The sequence below is a fragment of the Coffea arabica genome, chromosome 7c, assembly GCF_036785885.1.
Source record: "Coffea arabica cultivar ET-39 chromosome 7c, Coffea Arabica ET-39 HiFi, whole genome shotgun sequence".
Taxonomy (NCBI): Eukaryota; Viridiplantae; Streptophyta; class Magnoliopsida; order Gentianales; family Rubiaceae; genus Coffea; species Coffea arabica.
This window is the reverse complement of record NC_092322.1, coordinates 11,044,189-11,068,514: the sequence shown is the minus strand read 5'-3', so window position 1 is coordinate 11,068,514 and position 24,326 is coordinate 11,044,189. Positions and strand designations below refer to the sequence as shown.

The window sequence follows — 24,326 nt, the reverse complement described above, 5'->3', positions numbered from 1 at the left end:
TAACCTTAAATTGACAAATGACAAAAAATACAATAAAATCTTCTCAATATCCAGAAAAAAGGTACCTTTTCTACGAATTCTAAGGACATGAGTGGTTGATTTTTACAACAAATTGCTGACTGACAAAATATCAGCACAAAATATCAATTTTGTTCTGTAGGATTTCTATCGCTACAAGAAAAATGGGCTCTTAACTACTTGTACGAGGCGGGATTGGAGAACAATGATTGGAATATAGTCTAAGGGTACAGGAAAAACATATATATAAGGAGCTGCTCTTTGAGAAAGCTAGTCCAGCCGCTATGCACTTATATGGAGTGGATGGGAACCACGGGATGGATATCCTTCATTCCTTGGTTGCAGACCACTTCCTCGGGTGGAGTTCATCTCCTGCCCTTTTCGCTTTTAATTGGCAGATTCAATGTTTTCTAGTACCTCCACAACTTGTTCCATTAATGGTCTTGACAAGGGGTTCATAGCAAAGACATTTTACGGAAAGCTGAGCAGTTAAAATTCCCATTCTGCATGCCCCAAAGCCTTTAAAAGAAATAAAAACATAAAGAAAGGGGTTAATATTAGGAAGCTGTCTTGACATGCTAGTATTAAGATACCTATGAACAAGGGGTGGAAAACATTTGTCATGTAGGTAGCATAAACCCTCTGCAACTCCAGTTGCAATCTTCAACCTCACTGTCCAATCTAACGACGGTAGTTGTTTAATTTTATCATACCGCATAAAACTTGCCAGGTCCTTGTTAGGGGTGTATCTGTAAACCAGAAACTTCTCGTGTCCATTCTCCAAGCAGTGCCCCAGAAGAGGGACCAGTCTAGAATGATATAACATGCCACAAATTTCCAATTCTGACATTAAACATAATTCATTCTCAACGCAGGAAAGATCAACTTTCTTAACTACTACTTGTGTCCCACCTTCCAAAACTCCGTAAAAGAGTTTTCCAGAGTGGCCATGCTTGATGAGATTTGAGTCACTCAAGAAATCTGTAGCTTTAAGAATTTGATGTTATGTAAATGACTCCCCAACTAATAAGCTCCAAGAACTTAAAGATGAAACCTGGCGTGGGTTTGAGCTGAAATTGAAAGAGGGCGATGCTGATGCAGATGATAGTGAAAATACATCACTCGGTGTTCTTAGACCACTTAGCCACAGCTCCTCTCTGCGCAGAACAGCAGTGACCAGCCTTTCCCAGTTGTCATAAACTACAGTCATCTTTAATTGATCAGTCCTTCTTTAAGTTGACTGGTGAATTGTTAGTGCAAGATCTTCAGATTTTGGCGTCAACACATTCCTTAAAATATGTATGGTGCTGTGTAATTAAGAGGATATTGAAGAAGAATTGATCAGTGTTGTTGGAGTCTTGGTTGCATCTTCAAGGCTTCAATCCCAAGTCTTTTATTAATCTTTGACTTATGTCCTGTCTAGTTGAATGGGACAAAAGAAAATCCCCCTCGGGTATTGTCGCGTAATAAGATATAAGAACTAATTCCAAGCCAACAGGTCCCTTTTTTTTGCCCCTTTTTCGGTTCTTGTTCATCTTTTGTTTAATAGTAGAAGTCTGCTTGCCTGGTTTTTTCCAAGTCAACATATTTGCTTCGACAATATCCAACATTAGCTAGACGTAAATACCAACTCTCAGTTTACAGCAGATCAAATTTAGTGCAACTTATCCAGGGAAGAAGATGGTAAACACGAAGTTCCCATTGGCAGAAAACAAATAGGATCACTACAGCCATAAATAGACAAATAAACTAATATACAATAAATTTTCTCAATGGCCACCGCCCCCCACCACCACTCCCCCAAAAAAAAGTTACATTTCCTACGAATTCAAAGAACATCAATTGGTTGATTTTAACCAAAAAAAAAAAGATCTGATGAAAGATCAGCTATATCAATTATGCTCATATGATTTGTACTGCTAGAAGAACAACATAATGAACTCTTAACTACTTGTAAAAGGTGGGATTGGTGAACACAAATTGGAAGTGGTCAAAGTGTACAGAAAAAACAGATAAAGAATGAGCTATTCTTTAAGAAAGCAAGTCCAGCTACTATGCACTTTTATGGAGTGGATGGGAATCATGGGATACATATCCTTCATTCCTTTGTTGAAGCGGAGAACTATGATGCAACTCATCAAGTGCTTCTGACCACGTGCAAAACTGTCTTGCAGAGGAGTTTATCTTCAGGCCTTTTGGGTTTCAATTCGCAGATTTAATGTTTTCTAGTAACTGCACAACTTGTTCCATTGATGGTCTCAATAGGGGATCATACATAAGACATTTTACAGCAAGCTGGGCCATTTCTACAGCACCTTTTGAAGAATATTTGCCTTCTAAGCGGATATCAATTATATTCTCCAACATTCTCCTGTTAGTTAAGTGAGACGAAATGAAATGATGCAGCCTGGATCTCGTAAACTTTGGATGATTCACACCTATACCTGTCAGCATTTGGACCAATACAACACCAAAACCATATACATCGCTCTGCATAAGCAAATCCCTGTTTAAAAAGAATTAACACAATTGAGACTACATCTTTCTCTCGGCATCTTGTGCAAATTAAACTTCTATAAAGAAAGTTTACTCAGAGCTTCTGCTCAACCTCGAGTACGTAAGTGACTGAGATTTCTGGTTGGATTACCTGTCGGATAATACTCAGGAGCAGCATATACATAACTTTCCGGGTTACATTTGATGGGATCTGCTTCATAGTCGATGTCAGGAGGATCTATCCTAGTCACACCATAACCTGATATCTTCGCATTGTATGCCTACAAAGAAATTGTTTAACAAGGAAATTAGGCTTGTCTTGCTAATATGGTGTCGTCAACATTAGTTAACAATGGAAATCAGCAACCTAAGTGTAGGCAGAAACCTCCAAGCTTTGGCAAACAAATTTATGAGAAATCTTGCTTGCAATAAATCAATATTTGTTGAAATCCTGCATCCAACTTACATCATCAAGCAAAATCTTTGAGGGCTTGAAATATCTATAGAAACCTTCTCCCATGTTCTTCTGGTTAAAGGAACCTTTTCTCTCTAGTGCATGTAAGAATGCCAGACCTCGGGCTGCTCCAATTAAAATCTTAAGCCTTATGTCCCATGGAAGTGGCTGAACATCAGAGTACCCTATGGAATCAAAGCAACACGAAATTGATTTCTTAGGATGGCAGATCAGTATAGCTGGTGGTAGACTAACTGAAATTGTTAAAATCAGAATCATAATCTACATGTAAAAAGGTGAGAGTCCAAGCTGCCTCTTTGCATATATTCATAGATAAGTAGTGGCTTTTCATTCCCCCAACAGTAGCCAAGGAGCTTAACAAGGTTAGGATGAGAAAGCCTTCCAAGTATGTTTAGCTCAGCCTAACCAAAAAAAGAAGGGGGAGAGAAGTGAAGCATTGGAACAAATCCGAAGAATTTTGCAGTAGACAAAGAAAGTTAAAGTTTCTTAACAGATCATAATTAGGAGGACTAATCTACTGGGTTGTCCTTATATCTACCTCAGAAGTGAAGGAAATTAATTACTGCAAAAGAGATAGCAGCATACATTTACAGAAATGAAGGTCTCAGTAAAGCATATGCTAGAGACTCAAATCAAAAGACTGGAGCAAAAATAGTGAAGTGAGGAGAAATTAGAGGAAACTGGATATGAAGTGACTGTCAAATATAAGTTAGTGACAAGTTTAGTGTGTATTACCTGCCAGTCTTTAAGTCCTAGCACAGTGTCATTGTAAAATCTTTTAACAGCAATTAGTGATTGAGTGCCACTCTTTGCGGTTGACTTATAATGAAGCAAACCTTTGTGCACTCTCCCAAATTCACCCTCTCCCAGCAAGGTGTCAGTTCTGAAATTTCTGGTAGCAATCTTGAGTTCCAAATAAGTAAAAGCACATAAACTGGGGCTGTCCAATATCTCTCCATTTGGCTTAACCTTTTCAGTGCCATTAGCATCCGAGAACTCATGGTTACCTGAACTGGAGCTGCCGCATGAAGAGGTAATGTGGTTGGACGGCGTTGTCCATCCTACAACATACCGATAAGCCCTTAAAATTTATAAGATTATCAGTACGTAATGAACTAAAGCTAGAAATGATCTTGTTCCCATGCTGTCAAAATCAAAACTAAAGGGGACACCAAAAACATATACAAGGAAAACTAATCTGGTACACATTGTATTTCATCATGCAATAAAATTAAGTTAGTACTCCTCTCTTTCTTTTGCATCGAGAAGTGGTAAAGAAATGCAAAAGAAAAAGGCAGCCAAAAAATCATCAGTCAAGTAAATTTCTTTTCTTGAATGCAAAAAGATATCAAAGAATTACTAAATATTAATATCAGAAGAATAGTTGCACCTTCTGATGTAGTGTTGCAATCAGATAAATTTACCTAGTACTTTAGATCCCTTAGTAATTTCTGGCCTTGTAAGAGCTGGGCCAAGTGAATTGGGATGACCAGCACGCTGAAGGTTTTTGACAGTGAAGGTAGCTGATTTGGTACCTTGTAAAGCCTCAAGTACTTCTTCCATTTGGGGCCGCTTAGATGGTGTGGCTCTGAGACAGGCCTTGGCAACAAAAGCAACTGCCCATACTTCCATCAAATCATGTGTGATTAAAGTTGGGTCTGCAATGTTTACAATGAGTTTCTTGTTGTCTGGATTAATGTAACGCAGGGTGTTTTCCATCCAAGCCTTCATAATTGAGTCATTGGCATCACTGATGCCCAACTCTCCTGTGATTAGTTCAAGTAAAACCTTTCCAAAGCAATATACATCGTAGGCACATGTTGCATTAGATGTACCTGGTCATTCAAGATAAGAGTTCGACTAGTGAAATCAGTTCAGCCCCTTAACCTTCTGGACTTTTTAATCAAACTTCCTCCAGATTTATATGTGAAGCAGATTAAATAGAATTGTTAAATGAACAAGAAGGAATTTGCCTAAAAAAGTCAAGCTTACTTCTGCACATAAGCAGAGGAATCAGCTTCTTAGGTTCTATACTTTTGCCTTTTAAACTCTTTCACAACATCACAAGAACACATTGTTTGAACGTTGTTTGCTTAAAAGAACATTTCTCCAGCTAATTTTCCTTTTTAACCTTTTTTTTTTTGTGATAGACCATGCTGTCTGCTTCTTTTTGCAACATCATATGCTATACCAGAATGAGAGAAATTCTTTTTGCCAAAAATAGAAATTCCACAGACAACTAATGGGAAAAGTAACCAAACCATCTGTCATTCTAAGGATATCAAACATTTTTAAAAAGTCCCAAGGTGGTCAAGAAAGATGGTTTGCCAAGTATAGTCTAGATGGCAATGGTGTCAAGTTTTTTAAAATTTCACTGACATAAGGCGGAACAATTCCTGTTTTAAACAGAGCTTCTGGTGATCATGGTAACAGCTTCAAGCCATCTTTGTATCTTTGGATATTGCTAGTGACCTCTCTCTGCTCTGCAGATGCTTTAAAAAATTGACCCTAAAACTAACAGTCAAGCTACTGGCATTTCAAGTAGGATAACAAAGAAGGAAAGTGCAGGATGTAAAAGTAATCTGAAAGTCCCGTACCAGAATTGCTTTGTTCATAACCCCTGCATACAAAGAAAATCTGTCAAAAAACTCAACAACAATAAAAACGAAACATTTAGAAATGAAGTCAAATTGGTCAAAAGAAAGAGGCTAGTTTTAATTTAATATGGTTGAAGTACCAAGCACATGAGGACTCAAAGCAACTCTCATAAATTACAATTAAGAAATCTATTCTATTTTCTCACATGATTCTCTGGATCATAGTTACTGTCAGCTACAGCAAGCATCAATCTATGCTCTCCCAAGAATAACCTTATTTGTAGATTTAAGCCAAGCAAATACTAACCTATGGCTCGATTTTTGTAAGTTCATCAATAAGAGAACTGCTATAAGTATCAATATAAAGTAAAAACTTACTTTGGCAACCGCAGCAACCTTGCAATCCTGTTCTGATTGCTGTCCTTTTCTTCAAAACAAACCTCAGCAAGGCTCCCCAAATGCACTTGAAAGTCGGCATCAAGCAGAAAGCTGCTAGCTCGAATATCTCTTTAAGAATCAAAGTGAAGCAAGTGAATTGCCTTATGATAATAATCCACACTCAAAATCCTTCCCAAGCCCTCAAAAGCGAAGATTGCCTGGAATAGATTTGGGATACCTATGAACAAGGGGTGGAAAACATTCATGATGTAGATATATAAACCCTCTGCAGCTTCAGTTGCAATCTTCAACCTTGTTATCCAATCTAACGGTGGTACTCTGCTATAACCCTCATCACTACCCGAGACACTTTCTCTATGCAAAAAATTGGACAAGTCCTTATTAGGCATGTACTTGTAAACTAGAAATTTTTTGTTTCTACTCTCGAAGCAATATCCCAGAAAAGGGATCAGTCTGGAATGATAAATCATCCCACAAATTTCCAATTCTGATATTAAATAAAATTCTGTGTCTACGGGCGACAGATGAAGTTTCTTAACTACCACTTCAGCCCCACTTTCGAGAACACCGTAATAGAGATCCCCGGAGTGGCCGTGCTTGATGAGATTGGAGTCGCTCAAGAAATCTGTAGCTTGAAGAATTTGACAATACGTAAATGAATCCCCAACTGATAAGCTCCTGAAATTTAAAGATGAAACTTGGCCGATCTGAGAACTCAAATTAAAGGATGGAGATGCTGATAATAGTGATACTGAGGAAACTTCACTAGGGGTTCTCAGAGCAATGAGCCGGAGCTCCTCCCCGTTCAGAGTAGCTCTAACTAGCCTTTCCCAATTGTCATAAATCACAGCCATGTATGATGATCAATCCCTTCTTCCTGTAATGATGACAAAAACTATTAATTGTGGAAATCTTGGTGATCATAGACATTAAAATGCTTGTATTTAACAGGATCAAATAGCAAATCCCAATTCCCACATAGTCAAAGACAGCAATCTCGTAGGCCAAAATCTGTGTGTTTATGTACGTCAGGGTCCACGGGAAACAATTCCCACAGAGTCAAAGACAGCAATCTCGGAGGCCAAAATCTGTGTGTTTATGTACGTGAGGGTCCGCGGGAAAAGTTAGAATCAAATAAAATAAAGAGCGCCTTTTTTCTTCTGCTCTTCTCCACTGGTCCAACTCAGGTTCAAGGCGTTGCACAAAAGAAATGGTAAATTGCTATGACGGATTATGGAACCTTCGTTGACATTTCACTCTTCTTCTTTGTCTTAAATTGTGACATTGATTTTCTCAAGTCCCAGTGGTAGTTCAGTCCAACGAAACAAAATAAACAAACCCTCCTTCCTCTCAAACATCCTGAAAATAAATACAAAAATTTTCAGAGATGAGGCTTTTTCAGTGCCGTAATACTATGGATTCCTTATAAACGAGGGGAAAAACTTTGAATATCAAACTTGCTGCGTACCTTGGAATATGTGGTATTGCAGATTAACCAGAGAATGCAGACTTATTTTCTTGCGGAAAAATATCAAGACCAGTTCCGTGGGAGTGAGGAATGTCCTTGCTCATTCCTCAGTTGGACTCTAGAGCCAACGAAGACACTGCTGACCATCATCAGCAAAGATTGTCTTGGTTTTCATTAGCAGATTGAATGTGTTGTATTAATTTTAGAACTTGCTGCATTGATGGTCAGAATTCAGGTCGATTCTGAAGCATCCTTTAGCAAATTGAGAAAATTCTTTGGCAGCTTTTTAAGGATATGCAGAAATGATCAGATAGTGAGTGAAGTAGACTGCGGCACAGTACCCAGAAGGTCCAAAAGAACACTTTTCATCTCCAAACTCCAAGGTGGAATTTGTGGCTGCACAGAGTCAGATTCTACTGCAAAAGAGGCAATGTTGTTGTGCTCCAATTCAACGCTATTCCACATTCCAGGAAAGTTTTATTGGATTACGTGGTCAGGTTTGAAATACTGACTGGGCCTAATCTGTCACCAAAGAGAAACAGGTCCTGTTCACCCAATTTAGGCGTTAGAACCAGGAAAAGATCTAAGCAACAAATGCAAAGTGAGCACTGAGCCAAGGCCGCCATCTAAGCTGCCTGCATTTCTTAAGCTGTGATGAAGCCAACCAAGCACAACCTCATCTGAGCTAATTCACACAGCTCAGGAGTCAGGGAAAAATCTTGGCATCAAATCCACTGTAAGCGGAGGCCATCATCTAAGTTGCCTGCATTTCTTGAGCTATGATGAAGTCACCCAAACACAATCTTACAGGATCTAGCTCACCCAACTTAGGAATTCGAACCACGAACCAAATCCACGGTGTGCGAAGGCCACCATCCAAGCTGCCGGCATTTCTTAAGCTATGATAAAGTTTCTATTTTAGGCGAGCTATGATTAAAGTTGAGAGTGAAAAGGAGAACATGTCCCAGGACGTGAAGCCAATTCATCGGCATGCATTTTTTTAATCTCCACCATTAGCCCATCTCGCCTTGTCGAGGAAACGAATGTTTATGCACTTTTCTAAATTAAATAAATTAAAGGAAGCTCTGTAGAAAGAGGGACAGGGGAAAGGAATCGACTGTTCTCTGATCCATCCTAAAGACTGAAGCACTTCCCATTCCGGCCCAATCGCTAGGAAGAACAGACCCTAAGAGAAACATACAAAGAAGGGAATTCTAAACGTACATTGGTGTATTAAACTCCTCTCCCAACAAAGATGGATATTGTCCGGAGACCAAAAAGTGTACTTGTCCTTTGCCCCACAGAGCAGCTACATTCAACCACGATAAAGGTCGGAGCAACACACCACCAAGTATATATAACATTATAAACAGCTAAAAGCAGCCCATAGTCAACAAGGAGAAATAAGACTTGAACAAGGAAATAAATCCTCGACATTCGAGTTTCGACCGTCTTAACAGAATTTCTATTAAGTAGCTGATGTTGCATGCATTGCTGCAAATAGCTAATATTACAATGTCCATTATGCCTGATAAGAGGTTTTCATAATACTAACATCAAATTTCGTGGGCAGATAGGATCCTCAATACACCTTCAGAAGAGAATCACATTATAATAAGTAGTCTCGCTTCACTAAGTATCAATGCCGGTCCGATGGCCATCCATCTTTTCAGTAGTAAGGCATGTAGCGCATTGGCCTTCTGAACCGTGGAACCTTCCTGACGCATGTAAAGTGCAGAACGGATGATTTTTCACCCAAAAGCAATAAAACATGAGAACTAGAAGTAAATGACCAAAACAGCATTTACCCATATCCATAAGGTGAGTAGAAATATGGAGGAACATATGGCCTCCTAGATCTGTAACCTAGGTAGGGATTGAAACGCCTTCCGCGATACTGCTTCATTCCAGGAACATTGGTCCTTTTGGCCATAACCTGCCAAAAATAAATAAACAAACAAATAGAGATTAATTATTCAAAAAAGGGCGCAATACATTCAAAAGCCTGGTGATTAAAATTTCCAGTAAACTACACAGAATGCAAAATTCCCACGAGTTTAACTACTAACTTGTGAAAGCATTATAGAGGTTTCTCCTCAATGACCAATTGGGTGAATATCAAATGTCGATATTATACAATTTAGATTTTAAAGTTGGTCGACAATGCTTCCATTTCCTTTAACTGGCAAAACCGCAAATACATCTTTTGTTTGACAGACGAACGAATTGCCAAATTGCTTGGATTCTTGTGGGAGAAGGGGAAAAAAAAAGTATGTAGGCAGAAGGTGAGGTGAGGATTTTGAGAAATACAAGAAAGGGGAAGCATAATAAACCTTCAACTGTCGTCCATGGAGTTCAGATTCATTAAGAAGTAGAGCCTCTTGAACAGCTTCTTGCTCAACGAATTCCACGTAGGCGAAACCCTTGGGCTGGCCAAACTTATCAGTTAATATAGTCACCCGATTAACTGTACCACATGATTGGAAATGCTGCTGAACCTCCTCGGGAGTACAAGCATAATCAACCTGAAAGTTGAGATTCGTCAAAAGCCATATTCATTATACAACTGCAATTCAAGAAATCTGAAAAGGTGGTGGATCCAGGTGACTGAAAATGTGGTAAAAAAAATTAGCAGAAACTTAATAGCTTTAACATTTACCCCTTGACTAGGCTGAAATTCTGACAAAATGAATGGTACAATACATACATCACAATCAAGGAAACTCTAGATCAAAATCAACCTCAAAGCCATTGCACAAAATCAGCAACAACTTCTCCAAAATTACCATAACCAACCACAGGAACATTAAATACAACATCCAGACACTAGTCTTTACACTAAATCATCTATGCCCAAAGAAGCAAGCAGTGGAATTTCAGGTTCCTTGGTTTTGACATGCTAACGACCTTATTTGTTCTACTAAAACAAGTTCCCAGGATGGATCAAGCAAACTCCACCTAGAGAAAAAAAAAAAAGATGAAACCCAAAAAAAAAAAAGTTTCAAAGGAAAAAAATAACACTAGACTAAATCGCACTACATACTGCCGTAGTATGACTTTCAATACTCGTACTGAATTTGATACCAAAGCACTCATCAATTAAAAGATCTGGAGGTTTGATCCTAAGTAAATTAATCTTAATAAGAATTTAGGAACATTAACGAAATACTAATAAGAGAAGAAGGAACTTGGTAAAATTGGTCCACTGTTTTATTTTCATTGAGAAGATTCTGAATTATTTGCTAGCTTCATGTAATTATCAGCATCATAAGCAAGGTAAGAAATTCCGAAGGTAGAAATTCAAACTTCAATGATTAATTGCATTACGTTTTCCAAACAACAGCTATTCCACTTAAATAGGTATGGAACTCCACGCAAAAAATCAGCACTATACCATAGTACTGGGAAAATTTTTCCAAAGTCAATGATTGCCACTCCACTGCAATAATGCGAAAGATTTATAGACAACCTTTTGTAAGCGAACGATCACTAAAGAAGTACAGCATATATCTGCGCCGCAACAACATGGGAAGGAAACATTTCTCAAAGGGTTCTTGAACATTGATCTTGGCAATTGCAGGATAACAATATCATATAGCTGTAGGCAAGTAATGACACCTCACCACATCAGGCTAAACACCCAACAACATGAGGTAACAAGGTCCACCACCAGCCAGCAGCAATCAAACTCAGCAAGTAGAATTTGCATTCCAACCACTAGACTTGGCTCTTTCAAACATGTGGATATGTCTTCCAAGAGGGTAGCCAAAAAACTCAAACCTCTAGATGTTACATAGGTCAACATCCATTTCAGCCTCCAACAGAAAACACATGTAGTAAGAAGTACACATACTCCTTCCTAAAAAAATAAAATTTCATATCATTTGCAAACTTCCCTTCATCTCAGTCCCCCATTCATCATCTTTTTTCAATGTATTCTCTTTTTTCCCTTCAATTTTTCACCTTTTTCCCCTCACAACTATTCTTACAATTGGCTTTTTCATTTTATGGGGCGATTCACAACTATTTATTTTGTATCTTCCATTTTTTTTCCTTTTTCACCCTCTCTTTTTTTGTTCAATCTTTTGTCTTTTTTCCACATACTTTTTTGGATTACAATTTCTTCAAATTAAAAAATGCAAGTACATTAACATCTATGTAAAAGTGCCTACTGAAAACCAGATGTGCTCTCTTTTCACCATCAAAATACAGGATAATAATTCCAGCTCTAATTCAGAATACGAATGACCCTGCGATATAATCAAAGTCAAACATGACTCTCAATAATATCTAAATCCAAAACCAAGGTCACATTGAAAAGAAGGAAGTGACATCAAACCAAAGAAGAAATGAAGGAAGAACATTACTAAGAAGACCCAAATATCAAGTCACCGTTATAGAAAAAATTGAAAAAGTAGAACTTCAATGAAGGTAAATACAATGTCAGCAGCTCTATCCCAAAGTGAAATAATAAAGAAACCACAAGATTGTTAATGTTTCTTAAGTAACTCAAAGACCAAACCCAAGAATACAAATATTATAATAATAATAATAATTTCCTTTTCCTTCTCCGTTTACTTATTTATTTTGGCAGAGGAGAAGGGGGTGTTGAGTGTAGTAAAAACAGAACAACTTCCTGCATAAATTACAAACAAAATGCCACACCTTTAACCAGGAATGGCTTGGTTTGAACTCAACATAGTAGTATTGCACTTGTTTTGTTAGTACTTTGACACTGCCTCAGACAGTGTCACCTCAGCCACAAAAATGTTACATTCCAGTTCTATACTAATATCGAATTTAGTCCTTTATGCAAAAAAGGATGGCCAATGCTGCATATTATCCACCATACATAACCGGGAAAGAAGCACCTATTCAGCATAAGTTCTATTGTACATGAACAGACATGTCCCATCATATGTAAAATATCATAATCTAGAAGAATTAGTTTCCTCAATCAGTCAACGAATAGTAATGCAGCAAGGGACTGCAGTACTTGACTGATGACATAACTAGGTAATAAGATCTTGAATCATCATCAAATAAACTAAGAAATTGGAAACTTGAGATAACTCCAAACAACATCATTCACCCAGGGGATAATGGGACACGTAAATTAAATGTAAATAAATTATCATTCATTATGCTACTCAAAAGTAAATCTACAGAAACTAATTCAATAACAACAAATTTTGTTCTCACATTGCCAACGAATATAGATCGTGAATCAACTTCCTCCTTGTTTGCTTGAGAAGCAGCTGCACTAGCTGGATCTGTCAATCCATTTTGAACTTACTATTAGATCAGTCTGAGAAAAGGAAGCTTAATAAGAGCAAAAACTAAAAAGTAACCATCAGGGCAAAGAGTTGATTCTCAGAATGTATTAAAAGGCAACAAATTTTAGTAAAGATGATACGGAGTAATTTGCACGCAAAACACAGAACAAGAAAGACTGAAAAGCCAGTTTGCGTCAAATTAGGGAAAAAGGAATGTGCATGTATTAATGGCCATGACTCAATTTGAAGAAGCCTCTTCCCAAAGAACACAACCTTTCCCCGCCCACCAGCCCCCCCCCCCCAAAAAAAAAAAACAAAAACCCAGCGGTCCCCACCCCAAATTTCTTTCATAACCAACTTCAAGTCAGCAGTCAGAATGTTTGGTACAATAAAAGATATATATAACCAAAATCCTGAGCATGCAATACTTGCATATAAAAGGTGAACCCATGATAGTGAATGGCTCTGGATGGCTACAGATTTGATGCTTAAAACATGATCTTTTACCATTCAAAACTTGATCAACCAATTCAAGTAATGCATCAAGGACTTCAGAATGATTACCATCACTTGAGGCACTAGCGCCAAGCTATAAAATTTTAACTGAGAAATTTAGAAATTACTACACTACAGAAAACCACCCAGCACCCAAAAAAGAAGAGAAAGAATGAAAAATAAGTATGTGACAAGTTCTCAATAGCTCCAAGCCTATAACAAGCATACGCCAATAACAAAGACAAAATTATTTCAAGCTCCACGAGAGCAGAATCAGTGAATTTACAGTACTACCCAAAAAAAACCGTAACTCTTCAAATTTCTATATATAAACTTTTCCACAGTGTTTCAGCTTTAGCATGCATAAGACAATAACAAATTTGCAAAAAACAAAAGCTGTAAACAAATCAGTACTTCCTAAATTCTCTTTTAACTACTATAACTCTTACAATTCTAGTTTTTCACACAAAAACAAGAAAAAAGATTAAAAAGAAAAGCTTTCTCCCAAAGATTTCAGCTTTATTAAGCATAAGGTATTAGTCAACCAACAATAACTTTACCCCAAAAATTCAGCCGCTATCGAACGGAAAAATCTTATCATACGACATCTACCACTTCCGATGAAGTAAAACCTTCGATAAAAGCAAAACCATTCCATATATGCGCAGCGCTCATAAAACACTAGCGCTGATGCAATCGTATAAATAAATAAAAAGAAATAAGCGCATAGATTATACACCTTGAACAGCACCCATCTCCTTCTCAACTTTAGCTTGCATCTCGCGAAGAGCTGCTGCTTCTTCTTCCATCTCCTTCAATCGCTTCTTCATCTCATCCAATTCCTACAAAACCCTAACCCAGGTCAATTATCCAGATCCAAACTCACAACAACAATCAGGGCAGAAAGAAAACCTTTAAAACAAAAAACGGATAAAGTGACAGAGAGAAAGTAGAGAGTACCTTGACGGCGTCGTCGTCGGCGGTGGACATGTCGACATCGCCGCTGTTAGGGTCCAAATCGCCTTCCATTTCCCCTTCGTCGGGGATTTCACCACCGTACACCTCGTGCTCTTCTTCCTCCATCTCTCTCTCTCTCCCACTCCCTCGTTCTCTTCCGAAGTGATGTCTGGTCTCACGCGCCCTACTTCTATCCATACAGGCACGCACAATAAGTGAGGTGAAACGATGTCGTCCTCTTCTGGGGACCTGTGGGCCAGAATTAGTAATAGCACTGGCCACCTCCGAAGACCTAATTGGATCTGTTGGGAAGTTCGTGGCCCAAATGTAGCAAAGATATACCGGATTTTCCTCTATTTGGTATATTGTACCGTGTTTTGTTTTGAATTGGATTAAATACCCAAAAAAAATTTTTGTTCGTAAGATTTTAGATTTTTCATAACTCTTGATATCCAAATTATCAACCCATTTATATATGTTTTTACAAAGATAAAACTAAGGGTGCAAACGAGCCGAGCTCGAGTCGACCTTTGGCTAATCGAGCCGAGCTCGAGTTAATTTTGTGAAGCTCGAACTCAAGTTCGAGCTCGACGAGCTCAAAATATCGATCTCGAGCTCGAGCTCGAGTCAAATTCGAGTCGATCTCGAGCTTGAACTCGAGCTTAAAAAATAAAAAAATAATTATTATTATTTTATTTTTAAAAAATAAAAAATAATTATTTTATTTTTAAAAATGTATAAAATAATAATTTTTTTAATAAATAATAAAATATTAGGGATATATGTAATTTTACTATTAAAATAAAAAATAAAAAATAAAATAATATATATAGTTGAGTTGCGAGCCAACCAGCTTAATATTTTTGAGCTCGAGCTCGAGATCGACTTAATTAGCTCGATCTCGTATTCGAGTCGCTTGCGATCGGTTCACGAGCGGCTCGATTCGCGAAACACCCCTAGATAAAACTATAAAAACTAATAATGCTAGTAGTTATTTTGCTTTTTTTTTTTGTGTCCTTAGGTTTGAACCTTTGGTTCCATAGAGGAAACTTAGAGGCTTTTGAGTTCTTGCTTTATTAATAAGCAAAATGCTTCAATGCCCCCCAAATTATTATATAATTCAATTTTGACCCTTCAATTATTAACTAGATAATTTTAACCCTCTAACTAATTAAAACGTATACTCGTACCCATTCCAACAACTTGAGTCGTCATGTTTAATAGAAACAGCATCACGCGCAAGATACAACGGATAATCAAGGGACCTTTTCGTCTATATAGAATATGTGCAAGACACTAAATATGGAGTTTTGTCACTGCTGTTCTACTTTTTCCTCGAAAACTTACCGGAAAACAAGCAGTATCACATCTAACCTTGCTGGAGTTGCCTTTCTCTCTCCCAGACACCAAAATACAATTCACACACCGAAATTCTAATGAAATTACTACAAAACAGCATAAGAGAAAAAAATAAAGTAAAATAAAAATTACCTCCCAAAATTTGTCCTTCTACTCTCCGATGAATTCATAGGCTCCAGCCAACTTTGGACTGGTTGGGATTTTTTCCATACGTAAAGGTTAATCAGTTTCTCCTTTTTTCACTAAGATTTTCTCTTTGGTCATTTTTTCAAACAATTTAAGAGCATAAAAAGAGATTAGCGAATCAAACATGCTAATCAAGAGCGACGAAAAGCAATTGGCATGTGACCTCAAAAACTATGAAAAGGAAATTTGAAATAGAAGGGGGAAAAGCCTATATAGTGCTATTGTGATGATGGTTCGACAAGTGGTGGTGAATTCCAACGGCAATAGAGATAGCTACAACTCCTGCGTTTTAGCTCTTCCGTTCCGTCTTCCTTTGGTCTTTTTTCTTTTTTTGGCTCTTTGTTCTGGTTTTTCTCTTCTCAAATTTTTCTTTTTCAATTTAGATGGAATTTAAGAGATTAAAATTCAGATTTGGAGGACTTTTGGAGTTTTTTTTTTTTTGGTCATATGAAGGGCCTTTACAATGTCACTAAAATGGGGAGGTAGCAGCCCCTATCATATCATTAGCTAGTGATTATGCCCTAACCACATAAAGCGGTGCTATGAAGATCAGCATTCTTGCCCTTAAAGATGGGCCATACATTTTTATAATTGAAGTTTAGAGGAAGATGCAAAGTGGAAGTGGAGGTCTCAAAACTGTTGATGATGAAGTTACATTACATGATGATGATTCTCAATGATAAAAGAAATGTCTGAGGGTTGGATTTTTTATAAAGAATCGATGGCCCTCATCCAAATGTTGATAACCGAGTTCAGGTTCCCTTCCCGCTCCCCACTTTTAAAATCCCACCCTTTCCCTGCTAAAAAGAAGAACCAAGAAAACAAGGGTCATTGGTAATAGTGAAAATGGAATATATTACATAGATTAATGGCAACATAAACAAAAGGGCGTGAATGCATAGCTCACGTACAGTTCACCATTAAGAAACTTGTACCATCAACTCAAAGGACAGGAGTTCTTGAATTAAGAGCCAGAAGACATAGATACAGCCATAACATACTCGTATTGGAATAAGTTCTGGATGCTTGGAATGAAGTAGCAGCACCTCATCTTAGTTTACAAGGGAAGTGAAGGACTACTGAGGTATTAAGGCAGAAACGGATTTGGAATCATAGCTTCCAATAACAACTGGATTTCAGACCTTCCTTATGAGAATGAATAACCTCTGATCAAGCTCAAATTTAGAGGCAACAGAAAGATCCCCCCTCAACATCATCAGAAGTCCACCAAAGGAAGCCAATATCTCCCTGAAAGCCAGCCAGAAAACCGAGTGACATCAGGTAGAAGTGCGAAAGAACAATGCTTAACTTGCTAAATGATTGTAATAAAAAAGTTCACAAACTACTTACTATACAACATATTAACTGATATATCCATGCCATTTATATCATTATATGCACACAAAAAAACCCATATTTTGGAACTATCCATCCATTTACCCATTTAATTATGAATTCATATCGTATACGCAGTTGATTCCGACGGTTCTCTGATAAGCAAATCTGGATTTATGCACGTCTATGAAAAGATCACATAATGGTTCATTATATATGCGAACAATATACACTGATTGAACATAGAAAAATATCTTCATATATACACTGTATTGTAGATCAACCCATTTATTTATCTTGTTTAGAATAGTGTCAATCTTATTATTTTTCATCTTAAGTCATACTAGCACCATTTTAAGGATTGTGACCAGATATTAAAAAGATACACATTGTCCTAATATTTATATTTTATTTAACTGGCTAATCTTTATATTTAGCTGACTAATCTTTATATGTAGCTTTTTCCCTTGGACTTTGCATCCCTCTTCCTTCATGCTCCCATTTCCCAAGCAGGTAAAATGTCATTAAAGAGGCAACAACATAGATTAATGAACAGGAACAGAAATAAAGGCAACATCCAGTAATTATTCCGTATAACCACTGGACAAGTTATGAGACATACGCTCTACGTTTCTTTTTTTCCTCGGATATTTTGTACAGCTTCCCTTGCATGACGTATTCATATCTGTCTGCAAGTGATTTCCTACCACCCTGAAATCAAAAGTACAAGGTCATAAATCAAATATTTCTTGTACTGCAGTATCGCATGAATGACAATCAAGAAGAATTAAAGCTTTGTAAGAATTTCAATAAAAATTATTAAACTTGAAGCAGGTATATTAAGCATCAGTTCCGCTCCAAAGGCAAATTAGTAAACAGTACACAGGATCATATTGAAGTCATTACAGGTATAATTTCCTTGCACAAAGATGTCATCAGGCAGTTCCACATATAACTGAAACTATTGCAACCATTAAGAAGGATAAAAGGAGTTGTAATATTTGTACAAAACAAGAAACAACTTATCCATTCAATTCAACCAAGCAAACACAAAGAAGAGAAAGATCATGTATTTTGTAAGATTGTTAAACAGAACATCTTATCTAATCAGAAAATCTTATCTAATCAAGCGTTGCAAACCAGGATATTTCCCTTTTGGATAACATAAGAGTAAAACTATAGCTGAAAGTTGAATTATAGAAAATTTTCCTGGAACAACCCAACTCTTGTGTTGTGAAGCCTCAAAGAGATCTTCCCAGAAAAAAAAAAAAAAAAAAGGCTAGACTAGAAGGGTTTAGATCCAAAGAAACTTCAATCTAGATGATTGATTTATGAATAATTAGGCACTTGCGCCACCTACCCCAAGATCTAGGGGAAAAAAATATGAGTAAAACATTTCAGGTAGAAAGCTAGTCTTGAGCCACAGAGTAAAATTGTCCAAAGCTATAGGAAGAACCTTTCTGCACAGCATCCAAAACCTAAACCTCCAACAATTCAAATTCAGGCTATTCAGCTATTTAATAGAATTTTGCCACTTGTTTGGACCCAAAACCATTTGAAAGTATTTAGTCCAATAGTGGGAATTAAAACTATTTGCAATTTAGCATTTGACAGCACAAGAAGTTGAACACAATTAAAAGAGCAAGATGCAATAACTTAGTAAGGAGCAGAGGCCCCCCAAATTCAACACAAGTCACCACGCACCAAGAGCATAGATCTGCAGTCAGGACCTAGTACAGGAAATGTAATTTTAAAGCAGGAATATATGGACAATAAATTACAGAAAGATTACCTGCACGAAATAACCACTATCTGGTGTTCCATCCAAGTTCAAAGTTGATGCTAATCCCATTAAGAACTTGTCACCCACGCGCATTGGGTAGATGTCTGTATTAATATCAAGATGCATGTACATGTCCAACTGCTCACTCTTAGCCACAATGCGATTAACTACATGAACATGATTGGCAGTTAGAATAAGAGAATTTCATAATCCATAAGCATGTCATAAGTTTTGTGAACATGTCATGCAACACTAAGTCCTGATCAGCAGGAAATCCTATCCTTCTAAGAAGTATCAAGCCCTATGTCATTGTTACCATGGCTGTGAATTTAACAGCACAGATCTGACTTAATCCACAGGAAAATCTATTTATGGGGTTAACATATCAGACGTGTGAGCTGCATTGAAATGACAGCAGAATCTGCTTGTGTGTATATTGGAACTAGCAACATTTCTAAAGATATATAAGCAAGTTGAAATCATGATAGGACTGACCTTACCCTTTTCTTTCCAGAAAATGTCCAAAATTAATTAATAGCAAGTAGGTTAATATCAACTCCAACTAAAAATAGATATATCACCTCCTTTTTTGCTTACACCTTTTATGTGGATATCCTTATACACAAACACAAGGAATATCAGTTCTGTTATAACGACAACACGTGGGTGTATAAATGAGCCAGAAGTGAAGTTACTGGTAAGGAAAATGAATTTTGTCTAGAAAAAGGTTCTCCATGTCACACGTGGAAGTAAAGAAGGGCCCACCACTAAGCAATCTTCCGCAGCCATGAAATACTAAATTGTTTTCTGGACGAACTTTTTTACAAGTCTAGCGCTACTCTACGTTTAATTCCAAAAGAATCTCTACATCTTCAATCCAGTTAAAAGCATCCATGAGTTTTTTTAGACTAAACTACATCCAAGCTCCAAAAGCTAGTCTATCTCCTATAAAGACAACTACTTGATGATAATCACGATAATTAGCTCCTCATCACCTAAACTTCTAAAATCAATAATGCAACCTAAACAATACAAAATCTAAAATTTACAGGATTAACAAAATGGTCAAATAACATAAAACCAACAAAATTCCACTGGTACTACAACTTTCTTCAACTTACTCTTCCAAGTAAAAAATTTTGATAGCTACAGTTTTGCTAATGAGCTACTTGGATGACCCTGATGAATAATTAAAATTTTATGCCACGCTCCTTTGATAGAAATTTTCAACTAGTAATTTGAGAATTCAACGGCAATACAGATAGAAACGAACAAGGAACTGCAATGAATTAAATTTTTCTCAGCTTCCCAGAAGTCAAATTATTCTAAATGGTTTCCAGCATAAGCAAATCAAAAGCATTATGGAATGAATTACAACAAAACAGGATGCCTATATGCACTGGCAAAAGCACTAAATTCACACCCTCTTTCCACAAAACGATTGAACTTACAACACGAGGCTTTAATATTGCCTAATTAAGTTTCCACCAATACACATATCAACATTAACAATCTATAGAGTCCTGCAACGAAGCACTTCTAAACTACACCCAAAAGCACACAAATTGAAGTCAAAATAAGACAGTTTAAGGGACACTGATTACAGATTAATAAGAATCAGCAAAACCTTTGTCAAACTTTTTGCCACCAGGGTCCACCTCTTGAACAGTGAATATATCTTGAAAAAGGGTATCAGCCATCCTCCTTTACTCTGAAACAGCTAACTGAACCTACAAAAACAGCTCAAAACCATGACTTTAAACTCCTCAAAAAATAAGCGAGTTAATGAAATCATAACATGGGATTAACCATTCGAAAAAACACACATCGAAAGAAGGGTTCTGGTAAAGGGATGGAGCAAAGCTACCTTTTTGAGCTAAAAATAGGAGATAATAGGGAAAACGTTTTTTCTTTAATTATTTAAGGTTTTCAAACCTAAGACTATACTAAAACTGCAACTACCATATCTCAGGAAAAAACCCAAACTAGTTTTAGAATTCCTTAAAAAAAATGATGATTTTGGGATACCTGATTGACGAGGGCTGCAGAAGATAGAACAGAGCGGAAATAGACTGATGAAGGGGGGGACCGAATGAGTGCCGTATTTAAAGAGACTGTAGAATCGGATAAATGGGTTCGGGTTATGAGTGGTTGGTGATGGGTCAAATTGTCTTGACCCATTTACGTGGTAAGTGGTGGGCCAAACCAGAATTGGGCCCAGTGTAGCTTTCGTGCGATCGGTGCAACTTTTAGTAGTAGCTACTTTTGTTTGGATGAACATGTTTTATAATCCTCTTTTTTTTTTCATTTCAAACAAATTTATAGTTAAAGAAAACATGTGTTTGGGTTGGAGATTATTTGAAATATCACTATAGTAATTTTTTGTAATATGATATATGTGAAATAAAAAAAATTAAAAATATAAAAAAATGATTGAAAAATATGTTTATGATGTAAATAAAATATTATTTGAGAAAAAAAAAAGTTATATCCAAACACTTAAAATTGTGTGCATACGCATACTCAAGATTGTTTTTAGAAATAATCAACTATCATTGAATCTTAAATAGGTACGTAGAGCACAAATGAGAAAGAGTTAACAAGCTTGAACTAAATAGAAGGGTTAAAAAACAAGTCTTTTTCATCTTGAGTACGAGAATTGGAAGTTTAATGTTTCCAATTTGCAAGAAGTTTTATGTATTCGACTAAAATGAACGAGCATTTGTAATTAACCCAATAAAAGTGGAATTCTTTTTAGTTTACTCAAAAATAATAGAATTTTTGCTTTGCGTAGTGGCAAAAATGTTGTTTTTATTTGGCCCAATAATATTAGAATTTTTTTGGGATAATATAAGAAACCTCCCATGAGGTTTTTTGAAATATCACTAAGCTCCCCCCCACATTTTGAAAATCTCTCCTACCACCCCTCAAGTGATAGTAGTGGTCAGAAGTCACTATGAAAATTCATCAATTGCCAATAATACCCTTGTTTCTGCTGTGGTCTTATTCAGCTGATAAAAGGAGAAAAAATGACAATATCACTAAGCATGCAACTGTATAAGGAGCGGGAAACCATTGCCGCCTAGAAACTGAGTTCCATACGTGTATCATGGCGCCATTTTGCTCTAATAAGACATCTAAGTGCCCGGGAAATGCCAAGGAATGAAATACTACTTATAACTATGATTGTTATTTGTAGCTTGGAGAACCAGTTGAAGCTATGTTTCTGGAAATCTCTTGTTGGATATTGCAGAGGAGGAGAAATATGGCACTTGAATGAATTGCATGCGTTCGGTGGGACTGAAAGTGTGATTGTCAAAACTAAGCTGCAGAACAGGTAAAAATCTTCCATTGCTGGTTGATATGATCAACATGTAATAGGAGAAAATACAGGTGTCATGAAGCTTTCTGTTTGATTTGCCTATAATATTTCTATTTTCCTTGTGTTTTTGTGTTTTGTTGGACTTGATGACCGAGTTTATAATCCAACCAGACTCTTTGTATGCTCTTGTTTTATTAAGTATTGTTGATGTTGGATGCTATAAAGAATGTGTGATTTGATGATGTATGCCTGACCTTTATAAGGTTGATGAAAAAAAAGTTGATGAATATTGAGTTTTTTGAAGCTGTAATACATAAGAAGAGCTTAGCTCTGTAGATTAAAGCTGCAATACATATGACAAGCTCTAAGTGTAGTGTATACAGTTGGTTAGTAGACAAAAGTGAAAATTTAAATGAAAAGCTGGTGAGGGTGATGATGTTCATGAAAGCTGCTATAAAGGTTCTGTTTTGCAACATGAGTTTGGCTTTGAATAAGCATGCGTGTGTTATAGCAACCTAAATATGTGATCCGTATAGCAACTGATTGAGACTTTTCTTGGGAGCACACTGATATATAGGATGGAAGAATTATTGCACATGATATTGTAGTCCATTACATGGAAAACACTGTCAGAATTCCTAATGTCGATCCAAAGAACTACCAATATATTGACTTTCTCGGTGATGTTACTGATAAAGCAATAAATGATTTGCCTGGAAATTTGAACATGCTTGTGCATATGAAATGTGCGATTCCTAGGATAACAGGCTTTATGGACATCAGTAGTGACAAATCAGTATCTTATATGTTCAAACTTCATGAGCAAGATCTTGTTATAAACTTGTATTTGCTGCACCTGAATATTATTCGTACTACAGAGGAGAATATGGTAGACAACAGAAATAACCAACTTCAGGATGCACAGAAAGACATAAGAGTCGAAAAAGCTCCTATTCCTATAGTTGACAGTAAAGGTGATGATGAGATTTATGCTTCTAGTTCTGATGACTCTTGGAAGGATGACATAGATAGTGACTTGGAATATGTCATAGCTAAAGATAGGGCCTTAATTTCTTCCAGTGACAAGGAGGAAAATGACTTGTCTGATTATGAGGAGATTGAGGATGCACAAGTTGTGCCTAATTCAGAATCTGAGCAAGAATCAGATCCTCTAAGAGCAATCATGCTATCAAAAATGTGGACTTACAATCTAAGAGAGGACATTGAGTTTAAGAAAGGGATGCTATTTACCAATGTGGATGCATTTAAAACAGTGTTAAAAGACTATGCTATTCAGAAAGGATTTCCATTGGTGAGGTTGAAAAATGAAAAGAGCAGGTGCACTGCCAAGTGTGGTGCTGAGGGTTGTAATTGGAGGATTCATGCATCGCCAGTTGCTGATACAACCACATTCATGGTTAAGACATATACACCTGAGCATACGTGTGTTATGAATAGAAAAAACTCAAAAGCAACACCAGATTAGATTGCAAAAAAATTAATTTCTGTTATGAGAGATCACCCAAAGATAACAAGCAAGGGAGATGCAGAAGCATGGAGTCTTGCCAAGTAGAATGCAAATTTACAGGGCAAAAAAGAAAGCCTTGGAACAAATAAAAGGCTAACACAGTGAGGCCTATGGAAAGTTACCAAAATATGCTGAACTTTTGAGGATTAATAACCTAGGAAGCATCATGAAAATTCACTATGATAGGCCAAACCTTCTTATGGAGTCTAAATTTCTGAGATTGTTCATAAGTTTCAAGGCACAAAGAGATGGTTTCCTAGCAGGTTGCAGGCCATTTATTGGATTTGATGGCTGCTATTTGAAAGGTGCATTTGGGGGCATTCTGTTGACTACTATTGCTCTTGATGGGAACAACAGTTTGTTTCCATTAGCTTTTGCTGTTGTTGAATGTGAAAACAAAGAAGTTTGGAGTTGATTTTTTTACTATTTTCAGGATTTCTTTGGGCCTTTTTCCAAACAATATTCCACTCACCTTCATGAGTGATAGGCAGAAGGTATGTTTTATGTATAAGATTTCTTCCATTGTTGTTTTGCATGGCTGTCAAGTAACAGAACATGAATTTGTTTCTGTCCATTCTCTGTATAGGGACTAAACCTTGCATATGAGGAACAAGTGCCACAAGCTGCTGCAC

At 36.9% G+C, this 24,326-nt stretch overlaps 3 protein-coding genes across 6 annotated transcripts; all 3 read right to left on the bottom strand.

Moving 5' to 3' along the window:
- Positions 1–1,891: 1,891 nt before the first annotated feature.
- On the bottom strand, positions 1,892–7,614 carry LOC113697954 (probable serine/threonine-protein kinase PIX13). 3 transcript variants are annotated; one of them, XM_027217590.2, is made up of 11 exons: positions 7,454–7,592; positions 6,964–7,344; positions 6,203–6,862; positions 5,965–6,093; positions 5,587–5,609; positions 4,414–4,824; positions 3,725–4,050; positions 3,255–3,390; positions 2,981–3,153; positions 2,666–2,795; positions 1,892–2,524 (listed from the first exon to the last, which is right to left on the bottom strand). In XM_027217590.2, exons 6-11 carry the CDS (start codon positions 4,718–4,720, stop codon positions 2,466–2,468), a joined length of 1,131 nt encoding a protein of 376 aa, XP_027073391.1. In that variant the 5' UTR covers positions 4,721–4,824; positions 5,587–5,609; positions 5,965–6,093; positions 6,203–6,862; positions 6,964–7,344; positions 7,454–7,592; the 3' UTR covers positions 1,892–2,465. The 3 variants fall into 3 exon arrangements, 2 of the variants coding, with proteins under 2 accessions (XP_027073391.1, XP_071913868.1); XR_003450061.2 differs by lacking the exon at positions 1,892–2,524 and having other exon boundaries at positions 2,661–2,795; positions 2,882–3,153; positions 6,203–7,344; positions 7,454–7,613; XM_072057767.1 differs by lacking the exon at positions 1,892–2,524 and having other exon boundaries at positions 2,662–2,795; positions 2,900–3,153; positions 6,203–7,344; positions 7,454–7,614.
- A 1,172-nt stretch (positions 7,615–8,786) lies between these two features.
- Positions 8,787–14,544, bottom strand: LOC113698752 (polyadenylate-binding protein 2). 2 transcript variants are annotated; one of them, XM_027218682.2, is made up of 6 exons: positions 14,185–14,544; positions 13,964–14,066; positions 12,656–12,726; positions 9,787–9,978; positions 9,262–9,389; positions 8,787–9,171 (listed from the first exon to the last, which is right to left on the bottom strand). In XM_027218682.2, exons 1-6 carry the CDS (start codon positions 14,377–14,379, stop codon positions 9,123–9,125), a joined length of 738 nt encoding a protein of 245 aa, XP_027074483.2. In that variant the 5' UTR covers positions 14,380–14,544; the 3' UTR covers positions 8,787–9,122. The 2 variants fall into 2 exon arrangements, with proteins under 2 accessions (XP_027074483.2, XP_027074482.2); XM_027218681.2 differs by having other exon boundaries at positions 8,787–9,167; positions 14,185–14,411.
- A 2,017-nt stretch (positions 14,545–16,561) lies between these two features.
- LOC113697756 (DNA-directed RNA polymerases II and V subunit 8A) lies at positions 16,562–21,011 on the bottom strand. The gene is made up of 5 exons (XM_027217336.2): positions 20,873–21,011; positions 20,472–20,574; positions 18,854–19,011; positions 17,684–17,772; positions 16,562–16,974 (listed from the first exon to the last, which is right to left on the bottom strand). Exons 2-5 carry the CDS (start codon positions 20,542–20,544, stop codon positions 16,863–16,865), a joined length of 432 nt encoding a protein of 143 aa, XP_027073137.1. The 5' UTR covers positions 20,545–20,574; positions 20,873–21,011; the 3' UTR covers positions 16,562–16,862.
- Between the last annotated feature and the right edge of the window lie 3,315 nt (positions 21,012–24,326).

Excerpts from the sequence above, each read along its gene's own strand:
- LOC113697756 (XM_027217336.2), bottom strand. The coding sequence starts at position 20,544 with ATGGCTGATACCCTTTTTCAAGATATATTCACTGTTCAAGAGGTGGAC. Across the intron at positions 19,012-20,471 it reads TGGCAAAAAGTTTGACAAAG|TTAATCGCATTGTGGCTAAG; the intron begins GTTTTGCTGATT and ends ATGTTCATGTAG. Across the intron at positions 16,975-17,683 it reads GAAAAAAAGAAACGTAGAGC|GGAGATATTGGCTTCCTTTG; the intron begins GTATGTCTCATA and ends GCTGGCTTTCAG.
- LOC113697954 (XM_027217590.2), bottom strand. The coding sequence starts at position 4,720 with ATGAAGGCTTGGATGGAAAACACCCTGCGTTACATTAATCCAGACAAC. Across the intron at positions 4,051-4,413 it reads TAAGGGATCTAAAGTACTAG|GATGGACAACGCCGTCCAAC; the intron begins GTAAATTTATCT and ends GGTATGTTGTAG. Across the intron at positions 2,525-2,665 it reads TCCTGAGTATTATCCGACAG|GGATTTGCTTATGCAGAGCG; the intron begins GTAATCCAACCA and ends CTTTTTAAACAG.
- LOC113698752 (XM_027218681.2), bottom strand. The coding sequence starts at position 14,379 with ATGGATAGAAGTAGGGCGCGTGAGACCAGACATCACTTCGGAAGAGAA. Across the intron at positions 12,727-13,963 it reads GGAGATGGGTGCTGTTCAAG|ATCCAGCTAGTGCAGCTGCT; the intron begins GTGTATAATCTA and ends ATGGATTGACAG. Across the intron at positions 9,979-12,655 it reads GATCTATATTCGTTGGCAAT|GTTGATTATGCTTGTACTCC; the intron begins GTGAGAACAAAA and ends CTCAACTTTCAG.